The sequence below is a fragment of the Passer montanus genome, unplaced genomic scaffold, assembly GCF_014805655.1.
Source record: "Passer montanus isolate IOZ18808 unplaced genomic scaffold, ASM1480565v1 scaffold225, whole genome shotgun sequence".
Classification (NCBI taxonomy): Eukaryota; Metazoa; Chordata; class Aves; order Passeriformes; family Passeridae; genus Passer; species Passer montanus.
Window position 1 is genome coordinate 127,869 of NW_024366871.1, and position 17,933 is coordinate 145,801.

General features: G+C 51.1%; 1 protein-coding gene and 1 long non-coding RNA gene across 2 annotated transcripts in view; both read right to left on the reverse strand.

Annotated features, from left to right (window-relative positions):
* The window catches only part of RAB10 (RAB10, member RAS oncogene family), a 48,610-nt gene extending 30,895 nt beyond the window's left edge, over positions 1-17,715 (reverse strand). Inside the window, exon 1 of the mRNA XM_039710214.1 lies at positions 17,321-17,715. Coding sequence (XP_039566148.1) covers positions 17,321-17,447 — 127 coding nt within the window. The 5' untranslated portion in view covers positions 17,448-17,715. The remainder of the gene's footprint in view (positions 1-17,320) is intronic.
* Positions 16,059-16,684, reverse strand: LOC120502639. The gene is made up of 2 exons (XR_005627559.1): positions 16,553-16,684; positions 16,059-16,426 (listed from the first exon to the last, which is right to left on the reverse strand). It is a non-coding gene; the product is annotated as an uncharacterized LOC120502639 (long non-coding RNA).
* Positions 17,716-17,933: the final 218 nt, after the last annotated feature.

The window sequence follows — 17,933 nt, forward strand, 5'->3', positions numbered from 1 at the left end:
CCTTGCACCTTTGCTTTTCCCCCTGAACTATCACCTGGACAAACATTCCCTGCTTTATCCCAAGGCTTCATCAGCAGCCTCCATCCATCCACACCATGGATGATCCACACCAACAGCTACTCAAAACTGCTTTTCTGGGTAATATCCACAGCAGCAGCAGAAAAACTCCCCTGGGAAAAGCTGTATCCCACTGCTGAGGATCCACAGGACTTGCAGTTTCCTGAAAATTGGTATTTTGCAGAGCAGCTATAAAGAACAGGAATTACTGTCTGTAAAGGTAAGTTAAATACTCTTATCCAGTGACATTTGCTAGCATGGGCATGTGTATCTTAAAAAAACTTTATTTAATTTCAGCATCTATTTTTAGGAATGCAGTAGATTCCCAAAATCCAAACGAAGCACTCCAGCTTTTAACACAAAATTTGCTAAATTAGAGATTCTTAAACCCAAGTGTATTTCCTCTCCAAGAGGCTGCTCAAGCTCTACCAGCCCCTCTTAGTGACCCCCTTGCTCTGTCGTGAACCCCCATTTCTCAGGACTTTTAAAAACTGCCCTTCCAGGCTGAGTTTGCCCAATCCCACAGCAATCCAGAGGAATTCCAAAGCTGGTGATGTAAGGCAGGACACGGGACAGGGGCAGCAGCACCAGCAGCACCGGAGCCAGATCGTCTCCTCCCAATTAATCTATTCTTAACGAAGCAGATGACAGTCCTGTGAGACAGCAGCTCCTGGGCTGACCTACATTCCCCTCCTGGATGCATCTGTGTGCCTCAGTCGCTGTCACACATCCCTAGCAGGGGACAGGGAGATCTGATTTATGCAAACTAGCCCTGACCAGCCCGTCAGGGACTCGCTGAATATTCATTTTGGTGACAAATCCAGGACTCTGGCTTCTATCCCCCCCAAATCCCAGGCTTAATCCCCCCCCAGACAATAGGATACTGTTGTTATCCAGCCTGATCTGGTGTCTGGGAATGGCCACTTGCTGGGAATTCATCCACATCACTGCTGGAAGAATTTGGGGATCTTCCCAAACCCATCTCACATTGCCCTTACAGCACCCACCAATTAATCAATGAACTGCATTCCCAACTGCAGGATTCACAGCTCCAGGAGTGAAGGAGACCTTTCCTAATGGGAAATTCATTTCTGAAGTGCTCCTGTTGCTATCAGAGCAGCAAAGGAGCTGTGGGCAGGTGAGATCTCTGCCACTGGCCCTTGCAGGGATGCACAGCAAATGTAGAGCACCAAAACTGTCTCACTGCAAGTCCCTGAAACCTTCTCCCTGATTGGTTTTGAGATTTGTATTAAAAACCACAAATTAACACTGAGGTGTCTGCAAAAGGCAGTACTGCTTCCAAGAATTCTTTACAAGCACTTGGCAGAAATGTTAAAAAATATTAAAAATATGAAGTGACCAAGGAGACAGAGGTGGTGGGAGCTGTGTGTTCCCCACACAGCACCTCCATGGCACTGGGGACCTTCCCTCTCCACTGCTCATCACCTAAATTAAAATATTAATCACTTCCAGGAACAATCCTTGGCATCTCCTTTGTTCCACCTTATTCCCTGCAACAGGAGAAGTCCATTACCTTGCTATTACACATTGGATACTTGCAGATGTAAATCCTTTCATCAGCTGAACATAACTTTTTTCTTCTTAAAAATACAGATTCTATCCACACATTTAGGTCTGGGAAGCCACAGGGCTGTGAGGAAGCAGAGTATCTATATCAGGGATTCCCTGGAGCTGCTGCTCCTCAAGCAGCACTGTTCATGTCTGACAGATGGATTACAATGAGAAGTGCTGTTCAACCCACACCTGGGGTTAAAATCCAAATAATCAGGAGGTGGGGAAGGCCCGGGTACCACACAGCAGACAGGGACCTGCCTGGGAGGGATTTCCAAATGTCTCTTCCTCATTTAGAAGACACAAAGGGCCTTCCCAAGAGCTCCACACCAACCTCAAGCTCCAGGTCCCTCACTCCATCTGCTGCAGGTATTTAAATACTGACCTGGGCACAAACTGCCAGTCATGGATTTTGTACTGATCTTTGCAGATAAATTTCAACTTTTCTGTAAAGTGAAGGTGACAGCTCCTCCAAAAGAGGAATTAAGGTGTGTGAGCTTACAGCCATTAGCTAGAGGTGGCTGCCTGGGGGCTGGGGAGAAAGGGGACTCAAGGGACTGAAGTTAAACCCCCAAGAGCTCAAACCAACCTGTTTGTACCTTGAGGCACCACATCCTCCTCCAGCTTCACAGGAAGGGACAGCAGCACACAGCCACACCTGAGAAACTGTTACCACAGAATCACCTGGGCTGGAAAAGCACTCCAGGATCAGCGAGTCCAACTGTGCCCAATGGCACCTTGTCACCAGCCCGGGGCACTGAGTGCCACATCCAGGCCTTCCTTGGATACCACCAGACTCCAAACCTCTGTGGGCAGCCCCTTCCAATGCTATTTTGGGGGATTAACAAACACAGCCTTGGTGATTTCAGCTGGGGTGGCACTAAGGGACAATGTGGTTCTCCCACTCTGGCAAAGACACCTGGGCAAGCTCTGGCTGTGCCAGCAATGCTCCAGGGAATGCTGAGCAGTGCCCACAGCCATGCCCACAGCACAGGCAGGGCAGTGCCCTGGGCAGGAGCAGAGCCAGTGGGCCAAGGCTTCGTGGCACAGTTTGATCTGGTGGTTTGATTCCTGAGCCAGCACCCTCGGTATCAGCGCGTGGGCAAAGTTCGGGAGATAACCGGGGCGAGGAGCATGTCCCACAAAATGGAGCTTTTCCCACAAAATGGAGCTTTTACCACAAAATGGAGCATGTCCCACAAAATGAAGCATTTCCCTTAAAATGGAGTATTTTCCATAAAATGGAGTATTTCCCATAAAATGGAGCATTTCCCATAAAATGCTTAAAATGGAGCATTTCCCTTAAAATGGAGCATTTCCCTTAAAATGCTTAAAATGGAGCATTTCCCTTAAAATGGAGCATTTCCCTTAAAATGCTTAAAATGGAGCATTTCCCTTAAAATGGAGCATTTCCCTTAAAATGGAGCATCTTCCATAACATGGAGCATTTCCCATAAAATGGAGCATTTCCCATAAAATGGCGCATCTTCCATAACATGGAGCATTTCCCATAACATGGAGCATTTTCCATAAAATGGGGCATTTCCTATAAAATGGAGTATTTCCCATAAGATGGAGCATTTTCCATAACATGGAGCTTTTTCCATTACATGGAGCATTTTCCATAAATGGAGCATTTCCCATAACATGGAGCATTTTCCATAAGAAGGAATATTTCCCATAACATGGAGCATTTTCCATAAGAAGGAATATTTCCCATAACATGGAGCATTTCCCCTAACATGGAGCATTTCCCATAACATGGAGCATTTCCCATAAGAAGGAATATTTCCCATAACATGGAGCATTTCCCATAACATGGAGCATTTCCCCTAACATGGAGCATTTCCCAAGCACTGTGACCTGCACACAAAGGGACACCACTTCCAAGAGCTCAGAATCCAACATCTGACTTCACTGTGCCCTCAGCAGATGTGCTCAAGGCACAGCTTCTGGGAGCACTGAGTGCACCTGGCATCCCTGCAGCTGAACATGGGATCCCAGACAACAACAGAGCTTCAGAGAGAATTCCAGAACTGCTGGGGCTGGAAGGGACCTCTGGAGATCCTGCAGGATCACCTGGAGCAGGTGGGTGTGGAACATCTCCAGAGAGGGAGACTTCACATCCTCCCCAGCAGCTGTTCCAGGGCTCTCCATGGACAGAAGTTCTTCCCCATGAGGAGGAGCTCCTTGTGTTCCAGTTTGTGGCCACTGCTCCTTGTCCTGTCACTGGCACCATCCTCTGGCACCCCCCTTGGAAATATCTGTGTGCACAAGCACTGAGGGGCAGTGACTGCTCACAGAGGCCATTTCTGAAGCCAGAATATGGAACCTCCTCATCCTCTCCCTCCCAGGCTGCCCTCAGCTCACAAAAAATCAGTGCAACTTTTGTCCAGGGAGGTCTGACTTACCCACACTCCCCCCAGGGAAGTTGTCTCAGAAGTCACATGAAAGCACAGCTCAAATCTTTGTGTAAAAACAATCTCTGTGCAGAAGGAAGGCTCCACACCACTTCCAAGAGCTCAGAATCCAACATCTGACTTCACTGTGCCCTCAGCAGATGTGCTCAAGGCACAGCTTCTGGGAGCACTGAGTGCACCTGGCATCCCTGCAGCTGAACATGGGATCCCAAACAACAGAGCTCCAGAGAGAATTCCAGAACTGCTGGGGCTGGAAGGGACCTCTGGAGATCCTGCAGGATCACCTGGAGCAGGTGGGTGTGGAACATCTCCAGAGAGGGAGACTCCACATCCTCCCCAGCAGCTGTTCCAGGGCTCTCCATGGACAGAAGTTCTTCCCCATGAGGAGGAGCTCCTTGTGTTCCAGTTTGTGGCCACTGCTCCTTGTCCTGTCACTGGCACCATCCTCTGGCACCCCCCTTGGAAATATCTGTGTGCACAAGCACTGAGGGGCAGTGACTGCTCACAGAGGCCATTTCTGAAGCCAGAATATGGAACCTCCTCATCCTCTCCCTCCCAGGCTGCCCTCAGCTCACAAAAAATCAGTGCAACTTTTGTCCAGGGAGGTCTGACTTACCCACACTCCCCCCAGGGAAGTTGTCTCAGAAGTCACATGAAAGCACAGCTCAAATCTTTGTGTAAAAACAATCTCTGTGCAGAAGGAAGGCTCCAGGTTCCTGCTGACACCACCTACACTGTCACTAAGGTCCCCAAGACCACAGCTTCAACACAAGCAGTTATTTCTTCCAGAAAAAAGAAATTTGATCGTTTTGTTATTCCAGCAGCTAAACCTTACACAAGGCTCCCACAAACAAAACAAAAGAAAATGAACAAAGGAACTATTTTAGTGATGTTTTATGCATACCAACAGACAAGAGAGACAATAAGGTTTTTATTCATAAGGTACTAAGGGGGAAAAAAAGGAAATGAAGCTCCAGCAAGAAACAGAACTTCCTTCAGAGCTGTTCCCATGCAGCAGGAACGTCTGCTCAGTGTCAGTTAATTCCAGGTTTGAGGGCTGATTTAATTCCCTGCCATTACATCTTTCATTTTCCAATATACTCAATTAACTCTGGTCCAGGCCTTTACCAGCCCCTATTTTTAGGAAGGGCATCACATGAAGCAGCTGCATCTCCTCATGAATCCCATTGTCAGGAGCCCATCAGGTCCCACACCCAAAATCACAGCAGGGGAAAGTCTGCACTCCAGACAGCCCAGTCTGCAATTGGAATTCTACTCTAAACCACCAAGGACATGAATTAAATATGTTCAAGTTCAATTACAGCCAATTAAATCAGTTTTCATGCATGTCTCACCCTACTTAAGCTATATTTGTTAGCTAGAAAATAACTACAGTACATGAATCTGCTTTCACATAGACTGCTATTTATGAAACACAGAATTTGTCACTACTTGCTGCAATGGTAATTTTGCCCTCAAATTACATAAAAATAAAATTCAAGTTAACACTTATCCTGGCTAATTTATACTCAGCAGATGGACAAGACAGATAATACATAAATGAAGGGAAGTGAATTCATTCAGAAAAGCACCAGCTTTACCAAAGAGGAGGTGCTGTGCTGGGGAGGTCACTAAAGGATTCAGCCACTCAGTTCACTGCCATGGAATCACTGAATCCCAGAACAGTTTGGGTTGGGAAGGACCCTCCAGCTCAACTTGTTCCATGGGCAGGGACACTTTCCTCTGGACCAGGTCGCTCCAAAAGGACTGCTGGAAAACCTGTTTGTGTTCTTACAAACACAAAACAGTCCCATTATTTGCCAGTGTCCCAAGCCAAGCTGCCCAGAGCAGAGAGCTCTGTCACTGCTGGCACCAAGCACGCGCTGCCATCAGCGAGGCACCAGCACTGCCACCCCACATGTGACCTCACATCATTCCTGCTCACAAAGGGCTGGGAGCCAGCCCTTGCTGGGTGACATTTCCAGCAGGGCATGGCTGGTTAGGGACACACCTGTTCCCTCCCCAGGCTCCTGCAGGATGTTCCAACACTCCCAACAGGTGCTCATGAACAGCTGCCACATCGCTGGGGGTGCTCCCAGCTACTGCACAGCAACTCACACATCAGAAAAGCCTTTCAGCTATTAACCCCTCATTTATTTCATTTATTAACCCCTCAGCAGCAATAAAAAGCATGGCAGCAGGTTTACACCAAGTTCTAAGAGTCTCTAAGGCAATTCCTACACATCAGGGTCATGGACAGTGTGACCATGAGAGATCCTCCAGCTCCCAGCTCTTGGAGGAGGTCAAATATTGAAACATCAGCTGTTTCCACCCAAGCTCTAAGTTTTCCAGCAAGCAAGAAGATGAATGGCAGAGCTTTCCAGTTCATCAGCAGGGAAAAACCTTGAAATAAAGGCCCATTGTGATGATATTGCCCTGAAGCATCACATTTATCAAGAAGTTTTATCATCCTTTTCAGCTGTTATTGATACTGCAACAGTCTAATTGAACTCACAGAAAAAGCCTGAGAAACAGGAATAATGTGCCTTTGAAAATGTGGAAACAACTGGAAGAATGTCACACGACACACCTACAATCAGCATTTCTTGCTGTCCCCAACACTTGCATCTCCTGAGGCAGCACTGGAGGCTGTGAGACTTGTTTGGATTTTTTAGTTTGCTGTATTCTGCAAGAAGGTTCACAGAATCCTGGAATGGTTTGGGTTAGAAGGGACATCAAAGCTCATCCAGTACCACCCCTGCCATGGCAGGGACACTGCCACTGCCCCAGGGTGTCCCAGTGTCCAGCCTGGCCTTGGGCACTGCCAGGGATCCAGGGGCAGCCCCAGCTGCTCTGGGCACCCTGTGCCAGCCCTGCCCACCCTCACAGGGAACAATTCCTCATTCCCAAGATCCATCCCAACCCAGGCAGCCATTCCCTGTGTCCTGTCCTTCCAGGCCTTGTTCCCAGTCCCTTTGCAGCTCTCCTGGAGCCCCTTCAGGCCCTGGGTTCTATGGGCTGAGCACAAATAGAGGTTTCCATTGATGATAACTGGGAAAACTTGATCCTGGTGTTGGGGGAAAGTTGTGCTGCAGGTGCTGTGTGACTGGAACAGAAGTGCAGAGAGGTGCTGTCCTTGGGGCAATGAGAGACCCCAGACCCAACTACCACAGCCCTGCTGGGAGGTGACAACCACAGTCTGTGCTCCACAGGCTGCCTCAGCCTTGCTGCTGCTCCTGGGTGCCAGGACAGGACCTGAGGAGGGGATCCCATTTCCCAGAGTGTCACAGCTCTCTGGATCCCATCAAAAGCCCTGCAGTCAGGGAGACTCCTGCTGGATGAGGTCTCCTTATGATCCTCAGACCACCAACTTTGAAAGAGCTTCTAACCTGCAGGTGGGCGAGAGGCAGAATGAGCAGACAGAGGTGGTGTGAGAAGCCCTGCTCTGAGGAAGTGCAGGTGTTGTCACCCAGCTGCTCACAGAGGTGACACAAGGACTGTCAGCATTGTGGTTTGGCACCCTGGGGCTTGTGGGGCTGCTGCTCCAGCTGCTGGCAGAGCTCTGCTGCAAGCTCAGCTCTTTTCCTCTAAACCCTGGTGTTGTTCTCTGACACAGCTCATGGCTGGACTGGAGCTTGGAACAATCTGGGACAGTGGAAGGTGTCCCTGCCCATGGCAGGGGGTGGAATAAAGAATTAAATGTTCATTCCAACCCAATCCATTCTGTCAATCCATGACCCAAACCCAGGCAGCTCCATCTCCTGTTCTCTGGCTGGGTCAAGGTCCCAAGCACACTGGGACACATCCTTGAGGCTGGGGACACATCCCTGGGGCTGGGGACACATCCCTGGGGCACATGGCCACCTCAGCTGGCCACCACTGCCAGCCTAATGCTGTTGCAGGTTTCTGAGCCCCTCTGAAGGAACACACAGCATTTCTGCCCACTGAAACAGGAATGAGACACAGCAGATTTCCAGAGAACTGACATTCCTGGTCCGTGCTGACCTGGACAGACCCACAGGAAGCACAAATCCCAAAGAACTAGACAGGATTTACCTTTGCTTCTGCCAGAGATTTGTGTAGCTATCTAACTAAATAACTTTGTTGTTTACTGGGAAGATCAAAAAGTTCCCTGGAGATGAAAGCCCTTCTGAGCACACTCAAGGAATCAGGAGTGTTGGAGGGCCTCCTTTAAGCAGCAATCAGACAGCTGTGCTGAGGCTCCACATCCGAGTCCCCTCTGAAGTGACAGAGGCACACACACGTCCTGCCACGTGCACAGGCATGGAGGTGACAGCTCAGCTTCTAAGGAGCTCCTTCTGCCACAGCAATCCCACTTGGAGAAGGGAGAGGAGAGCATGGGTGAGACACAGCCTGCAGCGAGCCTTGCAAGGTGTGAAATCAATGCTGCTACCTGAGGAACTGGAAATTTCTAGGTATTGCTACCAGCACTCCAGTGACCCAAGTTCAGGCATTTATTACAGACCTGCAGAAATGGAAGTGCAAAGCAGTGCCCTCACTGGATGCCAGGTGTCATCTCCTGCCCTCAGGGAACTCACCTGCCAGGGGGATTTGGTGGTGAGGAAGAACAGGTACCATGGCCTGCTTGGAAGGGCAGGAGATGACACCTGGCACATAAATATGTCAGACACCAATAGGTGAGTTCCTAAATCCAGGTGTTCAAAGTCAGTAACTGAGCACCAGAAGGGAAATGTAAAATCTCCTTTAGTGTAGAAGATTACAATGGTGAGACCCACTTAAGACATCTCAGGGGCAGAATAACTTATTTGGGACCAGGTACAGCCTGTTCAGGGAACGTTGTCAGGAACCATTGTGAGCTGCAGATGAGCCATGACAAAGCCCAGCCTTCTAGAACCTTCCACAAATCCAGTGGCTGGTAACACACCCTGAACCCAGGCCAGGTCAGCCACCACCTGGGCACACTGAGATGACACCTGAACTCACCAGAGCACCACCCACCTTTGGAACCACAGCTTTGTAGGGTTCTGAAGCTCAGATCTCAGGCCAGGACAGCTGCCCCAAGCCCCTCCAGCACCAAAGGAACTCTCAGTACACACAGCAGCAGCATGCCAGACCAGTGCCATGGATTTGGGAAGAGACCATTTCCAGCACTCCTCCTAATCCAACAACAGCTTCAGTGGATCAAAACACGAAAGCACACCAGTTTGAGAAGAATCCTTGAGGAAAAAGCTGTACAGGTATGGATCTAACTGTAAAAATTCCATACCCACTGGCTCTCAAGAAAGCAGGTGTCTCTCTGGGAGCACTAAGTCAGATTTTGGAAATGCAAGACACAAACGAGTGCTCCTCCAGGTTACAGAGAACAGTCACAATCCCAGTGGGAGAGAAAGCCTGGAGTTGTTTTAGCTACAGAGCAGAACCAAAACATGCAGAGACTTTAGTTAAACCCACACAAGACTTGTAGTCAAACCCACGCAGAGAAGAAAACCCACACAGCTGAGCTGCACCGAAACACCAGACGTTGAAGACAACTTGCAAGAGCAGCTCTGGTCTCTTCCCTGTTCTCCAGGGCCAGACAGGGAATTCCCTCAGCACCAGGAATTTGACAAGCTGGTTTTTCACAAAGCATTTCTCAAGCACCTTACCCCCTTGCAAGAGTTACACAAAGCAAGGCTGAAATCCTTCTCTACTTTTTGCTCCATGAGTTTTTGATGGCACAACAGGCTGCCACTGCTGGAGAATCCGTGCAACCTGCTCTGCTCCCGTGTCCTGTCTGGGCATTTCTCAAGCCCAGGTGGGATGAATTTTGCTGGCAGAGCAGCCCTCTCCCAGCCACCATCCTTCTCCAGGCTCTCCAGCTCACCAACAAGCAGGGACACGCTGGTTTTCTGCGCTCCAGGGAGGAGCAGGGAGCTGTGGGTACCCAGGGTGGGGAGAGCCCACGCCCTGCTCCAGGGCTGCAGGGACAGGGAGCAGGGCTTGCCAAGGCAAAACCCCTCACAGGCAGCAGTGCTGGACTACAGGCAGCAACATCTGCCTAAAACCCTTCAAGTTAGGGTTGATTCATCCTATCCCCTGATGAGGTTTTCATCAATAGGCTCTCAATCGATTCTGTAATTAAATATCAGTATTGACTTGAAGAGCGGAAAAGATCAAGTGTTTTCTCAGGATAAAGACAATTGTTGAATCACAGGATGGTTTGGGTGGGAAGGGACCTTAAAGCTCATCCCATTTCCTGCTATGTGCAGGAACTCCTTCCACTCTCCCAGGGTCCTTGAACAGCTCCAGGGATGCAGGGGCAGCCACAGCTTCTCTGGACAACCTGTGCCAGGGCCAGCCCACCCTCATGGGGAAGAAAATCTTCTGCAAGAGCATAACAGATTTTCTTTCAAAAGACATAAACCAAGGAGTCAAGAGGAAATCACTTCTGTGCACCTCCCAGTTGTGTTTATCACTCGACAAGGCACTAAAAACTCATCATTGGCTACTTAAAACAAAGGCTGTGTTCCTGCTTAGGCATTCATGAACAAGTTTCTAGCAACACCAACAGACATTTTGTTTGGCCTCCGAAAATTCACAAGCAGCCCACAGATTGTACAGCCTGACACAAGAAGCCTGTGCTCCAAATCTGTACACACATTACCCCAGAAAATATCAGTGATTTCCTAACTCTTCATCTCTGCCACTGCTGAAGTGACAGCTCAGTCCCCTCCTGGAAACAGCGCTGGTGAACTGGAGCAGCCAACCTGGGCACTCTCCTTGCCCTTTGCCTGCAGGGCTCCTGATTGTGCTCAGCACATTTGGGGAGCTGAGTTTCAGCTGCACATCACCAGCGTGTCAGAGCAAGGACAGAGCAGCAGCAGGGCTGCCAGCACAGGACTGAGCCCAAGGAAGCAGCTCCGCAGCGTTCGCGTCCTTCCCTGACCGGCTTTGCCCGAGGCACCGACACAGAGAGAGCCCAGTTTGGGGTTTGCTTCATACTGGGGCAGGGAGGAGGGAAAGCCAGGCACGGGAACTGCTGCCAGCAGGTCTGTTAATGTGGAACTGCAACCAGAAAGTGAATTTTCATGGGGAACTTCTCAGGCCCAGGGCAGTGCCCGTCCCCTGTGCTGGCACTGCTGGGGCACCTCCAGTGCTGGGGGCAGCTCTGGGCCCCTCCTGCCAGGAGAGACCTGGAGGGGCTGGAGCGTGTCCAGGGCAGGGAACGGAGCTGGGAAGGGAATGGAGCCCCAGGAGAGGCTGAGGGAGCTGGGAAGGGAATGGAGCCCCAGGAGGGGCTGAGGGAGCTGGGAAGGGAATGGAGCCCCAGCAGAGGCTGAGGGAGCTGGGAAGGGAATGGAGCCCCAGCAGAGGCTGAGGGAGCTGGCAAGGGGCTCAGCCTGGAGAAAAGGAGGCTCAGGGGGGACCTTGTGGCTCTGCACAACTCCCTGCCAGGAGGGGACAGCCAGGGGGGGTCGGGCTCTGCTGCCAGGGAACAGGGACAGGACAAGGGGAAATGGCCTCAGGCTGGGCCAGGGCAGGCTCAGGGTGGGCACCAGGAGGAATTTGCCCATGGAAAGGGTGCTCAGGCCTTGGCAGGGGCTGCCCAGGGAGGTTTGAAGTGGCCATTCCTGGAGGTGTCCCCTGGATGTGGCACTCAGAGCTCTGGGCTGGGGACAAGGTGAGGACTGGGCACAGCTGGGATTTGATAGGGTAGGAGGGCTTTTCCAGCCTCAATGATCCTGGAATTCTGAGTACAAGCACCACCTCCTCTGCTGTTTCCATGTCCCCTGCTGCCCTATCTGTCCACCAGCACAGATTTGGAGGGTAACACAAGGAGCCCCATCAGGGAACTGCTCCAGCTCAGCTGCAAAAACAGCCACGTTACACAAAGAAGTTTCCATCCAGCTCAGTTCCTCAGCTCTTCACCACAGCCATCCCCAGCTTCTCATCAGCTCTGTGAGGCGTGTGCAAAACTGCTGCTCATTATTCACTGCCCTAGATGAGAAAAAAATCCCCAAACACTCACACACAAAAGCCCCAAAAAACCCTACTAAAGAAAACCAAAACCAAACCAGCCTTTTTGTGCAGTATCACACGAGCCCAGCTCGCTCTGTAACCTTTCCCCTGGGTGTCCCAGCAGACAGAGGAGAGGACAACCCCCCTCCAGGCCAAACAGTGCTTGTCCAGCCTCCAGCAGCCCAGAGCCCAGGGGATTCCCAAGCTCCAGCATGCATCCAGAGCACTGCATCCAATGCCCACCTACAGATCCACTTCCATTTTCTACTTTCATTCTGAATCCAGCCATCTTTTCCCCTCCAAAATTCCCCTGGCAGCCAGTTGTGCAGCACAGCCACCTCCAAGTGGAAATGACTTTGGCCTCTCCTGCTGCCTGCTGGGTTCAGGTCACGGAAATGACTGAGCAGGAGTTGGGATCAGGAGGCTTTGCTGGGCCAGGGTTTATTGGGATTTTTCCTTGTCTAATTCACCTGTTCCATGCCAGGAGTCAGAAGCAGACTGAGCTCACAGCCTGGGCACAACATGAACACAACTCAGAGCTGCTGCTGCTCCTGTAGGCAGGACACAAAACAGGGATATAATGATGGAATTATGGAATGGTTTGGCTTGGAGGGGACCTTGAAGCTCATCCCATTTCACCCCCTGACATGGGCAGAGATCTTTCACATTGCTCCAAGTCCTGTCCAGCCTGGCCTGAACACTGCCAGGGATGGGACAGCCACAACTTCTGGGAACAGGCAAGCCACCACTTCCCTCTAGTGCAGTAACCCCTTCCTTACCTGAATCCTGAAACTACTTGTTTTTCAAACTTCATTGCAACCCCTGCACAGCAACAGCATCTTCACCACTCAAACCACCATTTGTTTCCCCAAATCTGGCAAGTTTTTCCCCATTCTCTACCTGGGGATCCCTCCTTCCTTCTGACATTAATATATCACAATCCTGAGTGAACAAATCCTCCCAGAAAGCACAAACAAACTCAGGTTTATTACTTGAGGACTCTTGAGGACTAATTTTTGAAAACATCAGTGCTTCAATTTGCCAATATGAAGCAATTTCAAAGCAAGTGGTTCCAACTCCAACCTACTTCTAATAAAGGCAAAAGAAATAATTAAAACATAATTTCATCCAAGTTTTCCTATACTTTTACATTTAAAATAACAGTTTTTCACACTCCTAACACAGCTTTGGCTGTGTTCAAAATAAAACAAACCTCAAAAATCACTGGTTTTTATCTCTGGATTTGTAGACTTGCAGCCAGGTGAGTAAAGCTCAGGAACACAAAATGCAGTTGCACCTCCAGGAGGGATAAAGATCCAGGGAAGTTTTACCTTCCATCAGGAGCACTGGGGGGGAAATCTCCCAATGCTCACACACCCTTTGTTCTCCTGAGCTGTTACTAGACATTTCATGGGAAAGCATTTTTTGTGACTCATCTCCATTTGCATTGGACTTAGTCAGACAACAGTGATTACATGCTCAGGCTCAGTTCTGGCATTTAAATCTCCAGCAGCCATCCTGGCCAGAAGAACCTCCCTCCCTACCTGTTCCCAGGTGCCAAAGGCTGGACTCCAGGAGCTGCACAAAGCGGCCACAGCTCGTGTGGATCCTTTATGCACAGCTCACTTCAAACCATCCACAACCTGACACACCAAATAAAGAGATATTAAAAAAATAAGATCTCAGGGATATGCTTCCTGGAAGTTACTTATTCTAGCATTTTTAACATTTAAAATAAAGACAATCTGCTGGGAGCAGGAGTGGCAGCAAGGAGAGGACTAAAATGAGGAGAAGCAGAGGGGCAGCTGCACCCACCCACTGACCCAGCCACGAGCACCTTAAAGCACAACTGAGAAGGCACCACAGCTCTCAAAACCAAATACCATAAAAATTATTTGGAAAATCGTTGAAGAAGAGTTAAAATTTAAAATGGTTTGCGATGGGCTAAGCCTTCCAAGATTTATTTATTTTGTACCTGCAAACAGCAGGGCAGGGCTGGAGGCCCAGGCTCTGCCCTCCCCAGGGAGGTTACCATGACTCTGGGATTTCTTGCAGAAATGCCATCTGGAATATTTATAGTGCCTGAGAAGGGGCAATGAAATCACTCAGGCTGGCACCTCAGCACATCCAGAAGCTTAACTGCTGCTTTAGCAGGAAATATTAGATTGAAGTGACTCAAAGTCAAAGTGAGAGTATGTCAAATTACAGGGACAGTAAGTTATCTCCCAGCAGCCATGATGGAGCAGGATCAGCCAACGTGCAAGGATGAAATGTGAAGTGATAGAAGTTACTGACATGAAGCAGAAATTACACATGCAAACAGGCCTTTGGTTTTAGAGAATTAAAATCTTTTCCTCATGCATCCTCCTTAGACAGAGGCCAGTTTCAATATTCCTGGAGATACTTATTTTCCTTACAAACTAAAGACTGAGCCTTCCAGTGCTTGCAGTGAACCTACAGAAGAGCTCAGAGGGACTTGGGACAAGGGATGGAGGTACAGGACACAGGGAATGGATCCCACTGGCACAGGGCAGGGCTGGATGGGATTTTGGGAATGAGGAATTGCTCCCTGGCAGGGTGGGGAGAGGCTGGGATGGAACTCCCAGAGCAGCTGTGGCTGCCCCTGCATCCCTGGCAGTGCCCAAGGCCAGGCTGGACACTGGGGCTGGAGCAGCCTGGGACAGTGGCAGTGTCCCTGCCATGGCAGGGGTGGCACTGGGTGGGCTCTGATGTCCCTTCCCACCCAACCCATTCCAGGATTCCACGCACCAGTCCCTGCCTACAGCCCCCACCAAACACCCCAGCACATTTTACGTGTGTCCCAGGCTGCTGGCAGAGCTCTGAGCAAAGCCAGGGCAGGGATCAGAGCTGCTGGGGTTATTCAAACACAGGAGAGCCTCAGCCAAGGATCCAGTCACCTCCCGTCACCCACTGTGTACACAGGGCTTTGGAAACCACATTTCCTTGTTGCTGCAGGTCAAAGACTCCATGGGAGGCTTTCCCTGAAACTCTGCTCTTCCAGCTGCAAAACCAAGCAGGGCTGAAGGGCTGCAGCCCCTTCCCACAGCAGGGACCCCCATGGAAAGCCCCTTTCCAGGCTCTTGGAATGCCACTGCTGCTGCAGGGCCAACCTGGGCAAGTGTGAGAGCTGCTGTCACCAGGAGGAATGTGAAATGCCATTTTCAGCCAGATTGCTGCACTGCTTGGGAATAATGCAGAGAACTGAGTGGACCTGGATAACTCAGGTGTTTGGATTCTTCCTTCAGGGATGGGCTGGATTTCCCAAGGTGCTCATGGAGAGTCTCCCTTTCAACTGATATTGTCTGCACAAGACACTTCCCTCCAGGTTTTCACATTAAACTCACAGAAGGACTATGGAAACAACACATTCAAGGCATCTTTGGGCAGTTAAACACCACACAGAAAATCAGTTTGTACCCCAACACCTGCCAAATCCCACTGTGAAGACACAAACCAGCTACCATCACCAGACATTCAGTTCAGAATTTACAAATAAAACACCTCTGCCTTCCAGTTCAGGCACTCCAGGAACAAACAGCCACTGGTCCCACTGGTGGGAAACACTTCCAAAATCTGCACGTGCATGCTTCCTACTCAACTTGGTGATACTTCTCTTGAAGGTCCCAAAATTGCACAGTTAGACCAGCAACTAATAAATAAATGACTAATAATTAAAAGCACGAGTTGTTGGAGCAGGAGCCACTGTGTGCCCGCTGACTTTTTAACTATGACGTTGACTATTTTTAACTTGGAGAATTGAAATAAACCTTCCCAATGAACTCCAAAGGCAAGGAATGTCATGTGATCCCAGCAAGGATCTGCCAAGCAGTGCCAAAATACACCCTGGCCACAGCAGCAAACCCATCTGGCCTCCCACAGCCAGGGCAAGCCATGGGAAGGGACAGCATTAACTGTCACACAGTGCCCCAAAAATTCAGCAAAATGTCAGCTTGAGGCCCTTGAGAGGTTTTAGGAAATAATTTTCTTGACACTTAGTTGTCACAAAGGTTTTTTTTTTTCACTTTTAATTTCCCAAGCCTTGCTTAAGAGAGTGTTTTTGCATGTTAAAGTCTGAGGTGCAATTTTTGGGTGATGTTTCAACACAGATGAGGAAGTGCACAGGGGTGAACTTACACCCAGCACTAAGATCTACACTGACACTCCATGTTCCCTCAGCTGCATGACCAGTGATTTAAGGGATTTACAGCAAACACAAAAGTCAGATCCAGTTCAAACCCCTCAAAATAATTTTCTTTTTTATCCAGATGTGGGTATCTGCATGTGTTACACCAATGAGTGCTGCAAGACAGGAATTACCCTTAATTTCCAGAGCCAGTCACCAAGAAGGTGAGAAGCTGCTGACCTGAACTCTTCATCTGCAAAACAAGACGTTCAGGAAGCCCTGGGATGAAGGATATTGGGTACCAGGCCTGTCCCGTGGCACAGAGTGCCCGGAAAAGGCAAAGACACATCCCTCTTTCATCATGTCACAGCAGCTCTACCTTGCTCTGCGAGGAAGGGCCGGAGCCAGCTTTGCCGAGGGGGGAAGGAGAGCTTGGTCGGGTTGAGAAAACAGACCCCACCCAGGAGCGCGATCGCTTCTGAGCCACATCCATAGCGGTGCAACCAACCCGGGCACGGGATCCCGCCCGCAGCCGCGGGGATTAGCGCTGATGGAAGGGGCCAGGTGGGCTCCGGAGGCTGGCACGGGGCGTGGGGGACGAGCTGCCAGCGCGGGGGAGACAGCGAGGGTCGCCCAGGGTCACCCAGAGAGGAGGGAGGAACCAAAGCCACCCTGCCCTGCAGCGGGGGAGAGGCGGCGTCTCCGCGTCCAGGGCCAGGGGACAGCGCGGGGACACGGGAACGGGGCTGGGGGGTGGCACAGGAAGGTCCTGGAGGGACACAGGGTGGTCCTGAGGGGGGATGCAGGAGTGGGGCTCGGGGGGGACACAGGCTGTCCCCAGGGGTGACACAAGCATGGGGCTGGGGGTCCCTGGGGATTCCTGATGAGTGACACAGGGGGTCCCCAGGGGTGACAAAAGCATGGGGCTGGGGGTCCCTGGGGATGGTGGGGTCACAGGATTCCTGATGGGTGACACAGGCTGTCCCCAGGGGTGGGGGTCCCTGGGGAGACGCAGATAATACAGGAGATCCCTCGGGGGTGACACAACAACGCGGCCGGGGTGAACACCGGGGCGGAGATGCGGGGTACGGCGGTGGGAACCGAGGGGTCCGCATCCCCCCCACCCCGGGGGCGGTAAAGCACTGACCAATGGTGGAGATGAAGGTGGTGTTGAAGGCATCGTCGGAGAAGCGGAAGAGGACGCAGGTCTTGCCGACCCCCGAGTCCCCGATCAGCAGCAGCTTGAAGAGCAGGTCGTAGGTTTTCTTCGCCATGGGGGAGGGCGCGGCGGCCGCCGCCGCCCCTCCTCGCCGCCTCCTTCACCGGGCCCGGCCGCTCCCGAGGGCGGCGGCGACGGCGGAGGACGAGGAGGAGGAGGAAGAGGACGAGAGCGAGGAGGAGGAGGGGGCCCACAAAATGGCTTCCTGTGGCGGGGCGGCCTCGCGCGCTCCCCGCGCCCGCGGCTCCTCACGGGGAGGCGGCGGCGCCCGCCCTCATAACCCCGCGGGCCCCGCCCGGCCCGGCTCGGCTCGGCTCGGCCGGGTACGGGTGACGTCACCGCGCGGCCCCCGGAGTTCGTTCGTTTTGTGCGGGTTTTTTTGCGTGGTTTTTTTTGTTGTTTTTTTTTTTTCCGGGATTCGCGGAGCCGGGGATGAGCTCCGGCAGCAAGGATCTCGTGGGGTTTAACGGGACCAGGGGCTGGTGCTGCGCTTGGGTCGGGACCAGCCCTCGCATCCATGCAGGCTGGGTATGAGCACAGG